Below are 5,000 nucleotides of genomic sequence, written 5' to 3'. Positions count from 1 at the left end.
GGGGGTAGCATATGAATTGAGCTGTTCCACTTGTTCCCCTGATTTCACCCCAGTATTTCACCACCATACACGGTCAGAAGGGAGCAGTGTACAAATCCTACCCTATAGTGCTGTTGTTGGTAATGGCACAGATATCTAGCCTATATAACCTGTTGTCTGTGTTCAAACACAAACACTGTCACACTCACATATACACCCCTGTGTGTATATAAATGCTGGAGATAAATATTTCAATCACTGTCATATCCATCTCTTTTTATCTGTATATGCACGCTGGATATACATCTTTCAGTATATTTCTCTCTGCAATGTTATTGCATGATGCTATATTTTACCGTGGCTTCAAGTTTAGCGCTGTGCGGGCTGTGAATCACATACTTCAGGAAGGCTGCATGATTGCCAGCGCCAGAGGCTGTCACGATGGTACTTCATCTATCGCGCACTGTGGAGTGGCGGCTGCGAACTGAGGAGTGTTACGCAACGCTGAGTAGCCTACTCTGATTCAACACAAATCCACCAACGCTTTTATTGCCTTTCCGTTAGACAATGAAAAGGAAATCACAGACAGAGACACAGAGAGAGAGAGAGAGAGAGAGAGAGAGAGAGAGAGAGAGAGATAAAGAAAATATGAGGTGAGCACATCAATCATTACACTGAGTCCAATCGATATCGGTATCAAAAGTGTTTATTTAAAATCTCAATAATTCGATCTAATTTACATTTATACAAGAAAAAGGTAATCTCTCCACAAACACCTGAATCCAAAGTGCCCTGTGTCTGAATGCCAAACTGATTGACAAGTAAACATCAGAGTCAGGCAAGAAACGGTAAAACCACACACACGCACACATACAGTAGGTTTTAGTGACTGTGAGAGCAAAACATTCAGATCTATAATTAGTCTACTCCTGTTTCAGATACTTCACCATAAACAACTGAATAACTAGTTATGTGATGTCCAAAGCAACTCTCTCCAGGTCTGTCTATCCCCCACATTGAATTGTCTCATTGAATCTGGCATCTCTCGAGTGGTTTGCTCTGTTTCCCTGATGACGCGTGCGGCCCGAGAACCAGCCGGAGGTCGGTGCTGAAACTCGGCCTGCGAGCGAGAGGGTAGAGGGCCCCGCACGGCATCTCGGACCCGGCCGACTTGTTGGCTCCTCGCCCGGGCTGTCGGCCCGCTCGCAGCGCTTGGTAAGAGCGTATGGACACTTTGCGGTGCTGCGAAGGTCCTGTCTCCAGCGGCAGTCCCCCACGCTGTGCCAGCGCCTCGAACACTTGCTCCAGGTTCACGTTGTCTTTGGCGGAGGTCTCGAAGAACGCGCAGCCGTCCCCGAACACTTCCAGGATCTCGTCCCGGGACACGGCGCGCTCGTTTTCGGGAAGGTCCGCTTTGTTGGCGCAGATCACGGTGGGGACTCGTGCGCGCTCTTTGGATTTGAGCAGAGCGGTTTTGGCCGCCACGATTTCGGTGCGCAGTGCGCGCACCTCCTCGAAGGACTTGCGATCGTCCAGGCTGAAGACGAGCAGGAAGATGTTGCCTGCAGGAGAGAACAAGACGCACAGAAAATAGTTATTGATCCGAAGTAAAATCAGAAGAAACATGCTTCAGACTCAACACACGTTTTAATCTGTATTCTTCAAATGTTTTACAGCAAAATACTCACACAATGCAATTAAATTATGTATTAACATATCAAAACAATGAAGACTTGTTGTTTAGCCTAATTAACGTGATTAATATGAAACGGTAATTTGTCTTTACGCACCGGTTAAGATGGAGAGTCTGCGTTTTGCAGGGAAGCTCCTCTCTCCAGAGGCATCAAGAATATCAATTTGGTACGTCTCCCCTCGGATGTCGTACATTTTCCGGTGGAAGTCTTCGGACGTGGGCTCGTACAGCTCATCGAAGCCGTCGCGGAGGAACCGCCGCAGGATGGAGGTCTTTCCGACGCGTGGCGCTCCCAGTACCACGATGCGCCACGAGTTTTGCGGCTTGGTGGAGCCGGACGCGTCCTGACGCGGCTGCTCCTGCGCCAGCTGCTGCAGTCGAGATTGCCCGTTGAGCACCAGCGCTGCCAGCTGATCCAGCGCGGATCGCTTGCATGGGCTGCTGCGCTCGGTGGAGGAGGGCGCCGTGCACCTGTTGCCCACGCTGGAAGAGCGGCTTCTCGCCTTCTTATCCTGATGTTTCCACTGCGACGTGGCCAGCTTAAGGATCCCCATGCCGGCTTTGGATATGTTCGACACCTTGAGTCCCGGCGCGGTAAGGTGCTGCGTGGCGCTCTTGTACGCCAGGAGAACCTTGGAGGTGCCCACGTCGCTCCCGCCGGGAAACGGCGCACCGGTGCACTGGAGCGTCGGCCGCGCCGTGTTTTTCGAGTTCTGCGCAGAAATGCTGACAGGCTCCTTCATCTCCATTGTGTGTGTGTGTTTGCTGCGGTGAGAGTGTGATGGCCGGGCTGGATTCGATATAGCTCCACTGGGGCTCCTGCGTTCCCAGTAATCCACTCCAAACCCTCTTGCTTCTACACTTTCACAGACTCCGTCTGTTCAACTCTCAACTCGCTCGCTGGCTGTCAACTCTCCCGCAGTGGCTATATAGCCTCTACACTAACTCCCTCCCTCTAATGAGTGCCCACGCGTCACTCCCTGCATTCTGATTGGCTTGGCAAACACTGGACCCCGACGATGATTGAAAGGCGCGCAACACTACCTGTGTTCCCGGAGAGAACATAACGTTTTCACGGAGTCCCGAGCCACTCCTTTGAAAGGGACTCGGTTTCTAGAGCAGTACGTTCGTGTAATAATAACAAATCGGGGAGGACGATGTTTTGTTGTTGGCTAGCATAAACAGGCAAGCTATGTGGCAGAAAAGAAACACATGTTAAAGTACCCTCAACGATTTTTAAAATTATTTATTTTCTTTCCATAGCCTTTTTTCAATTCAGTTCCAGCCAGTGGTGTCACTCTATTATACAAACAGGCTACACTACGGCAGTAGCCTAGACTATAGGCTAGACCTACAATATGATCCACTAAATGCAACAGTTAAGATGTACAGTAAAACATGCTGTGAAAAACATACAATAGCCTACCTAAAGTTGAATTGCATAGTGCAAAACAACAACATTCACATAATGTATTTTACTCATTGAGAGAAAATAATGAGCTTCTGTCCAACAACAATAGCAGGACATGGACATGGACATGGGTGTGCTGATGGAGAACAGTAGGTGTTATAGCACAGAAGAGTGTTGGATTCCAGATCCTGAGGAGGTGGTAGAGAGAGGGCCATGGTGATCTTTTCCGCTGAGCTGACCTTACTGTTCGCATCAGTCTGTCCATGTCCTGCTTTGTGGCTGCACTGTAATAGATGCGCACAGGACAGAGTCAATGGCTGCAGAGTAAAACTCTCTCTCTCTCTCTCTCTCTCTCTCTCTCTATCTCTATTTATCTCTCATACACATAGAAATACAGACCCTCACACACAAATCAAGACATTCAATGATTCTCTCTCTTTCTCTCTCTCTCTCAAACACACACACACACACACACACACACACACACACCCTCTCTTTCTCACACACACACACATACACACACACACACACACACACACACACACACACACAGAGTATAGTATCCATATTAGGTTAGCATGGTATGTTTAAATTTCATAAAACACAGTTTTGAAGGTTCACTCTCAATTGAGGCTGTGACTTTTCAACGTATGACGTTATGACGTATTCAACAAACTGGCCTTTCACACCACTACTCTGTGTTGTGTGTCATTTTTTGAATGACCCACAGCATGTAAAGCTTTTGAAACTGTTTACTGTAATGTCATATTAGAGCTTGCGCTTTGATTCACTTGCAGTAAGGATATAGATAGATAGATAGATAGATAGATAGATAGATAGATAGATTGAAGGATCTAAGGTTGAAGTATTGTATACAGTGCCCTCCAAAAGTATTAGAACACATGCTTAAAGTTAAATATAAAATCATCTTTTGGAAATGTATCTTAATGCCTTAAGTGAAACAATGTGGCATATTCAACCTTTAAGGACATTAATTTTCTTTGTGAATGATAATGTATTGTAAATAAATAAAAGTTTTCCTTAAAATACAGGGGGTCATAAGTATTGGAACGCCCATGTTAAATTCCCATAGGGTATTTTTATTTTTATTTTTAAAGGCCAGTTATTTCATGGATCCAGGACACTATGCACCCTGATAAAGTCCCCTTGGCCTTTGGAATTCAAATAACCCCATGTCAACACTATACCTACCCTTACCATACTAAGGGCCAGATGTACTAACGTTTTGCGCCCATTTCAGACGTAGCGTGCGCGTAAAAACATGGGGAGGATATGTATTAACAGGCCGCAATGAGAGAAACGCGCAGACTGCCTGCCGTGGGAGCTGAGAATGGCTATTTGCGCTTTTCCGTGTCATGCATATTAATTCCTGGGCGGATCAGCTGAAAATGGGTGTAACGCGCAAGTACAGGGGAGGAGAGGTGCTAATAGCGATTGATTAAGTATTCCGCCATATGTATGAAAACAGCGCACGTCTATTTTGCGTTGAAAAACTTCCGCCTGTTAAAAGCAGGTGTAATCCAAATTGCGGTTGACTGCTTCTCTTCGAAAAACGTTTAGAGACAGCTGAATCAGTATTCAGAGCATCAGTTTTCTTCATTGTACTATGTCAAAGGCAACCTTAACTTTCGTTTGCCTCTGTAATATCGTATTGTCTCTTTCACGACATAGCCCTTCTCAATCTGTTAGACCAAGTAGCCTATTTAGTCATAGCCCTGGTCTAGGCCTACGTAGTAAATAGTTCAAGTTTTTTTAAGTGGATTAGTATAACTACTATGCCTACTCTGTCTGCCGCTGCTCGTTGACATCTCTTTGTATCATGTATGATCGCTAAACGTTGATTCTTTTTAATGTTGCAATATTCAACTGCGCTTGTGGTTTAGCTTTGCACCCGCA

At 46.2% G+C, this 5,000-nt stretch overlaps 1 protein-coding gene across 1 annotated transcript; it reads right to left on the bottom strand.

The window, feature by feature from the left end:
• Window positions 1–751: 751 nt before the first annotated feature.
• On the bottom strand, window positions 752–2,415 carry rasd2b (RASD family member 2b). Its single transcript, XM_062532474.1, has 2 exons — window positions 1,770–2,415; window positions 752–1,541 (listed from the first exon to the last, which is right to left on the bottom strand). Exons 1-2 carry the CDS (start codon window positions 2,413–2,415, stop codon window positions 1,006–1,008), a joined length of 1,182 nt encoding a protein of 393 aa, XP_062388458.1. The 3' UTR covers window positions 752–1,005.
• Between the last annotated feature and the right edge of the window lie 2,585 nt (window positions 2,416–5,000).

Source organism: Sardina pilchardus, chromosome 1 (genome assembly GCF_963854185.1).
Source record: "Sardina pilchardus chromosome 1, fSarPil1.1, whole genome shotgun sequence".
In the NCBI taxonomy this organism is placed as follows: Eukaryota; Metazoa; Chordata; class Actinopteri; order Clupeiformes; family Clupeidae; genus Sardina; species Sardina pilchardus.
The sequence above is the reverse complement of the archived record's forward strand: the minus strand, read 5'-3'. Positions and strand labels throughout refer to the sequence as shown.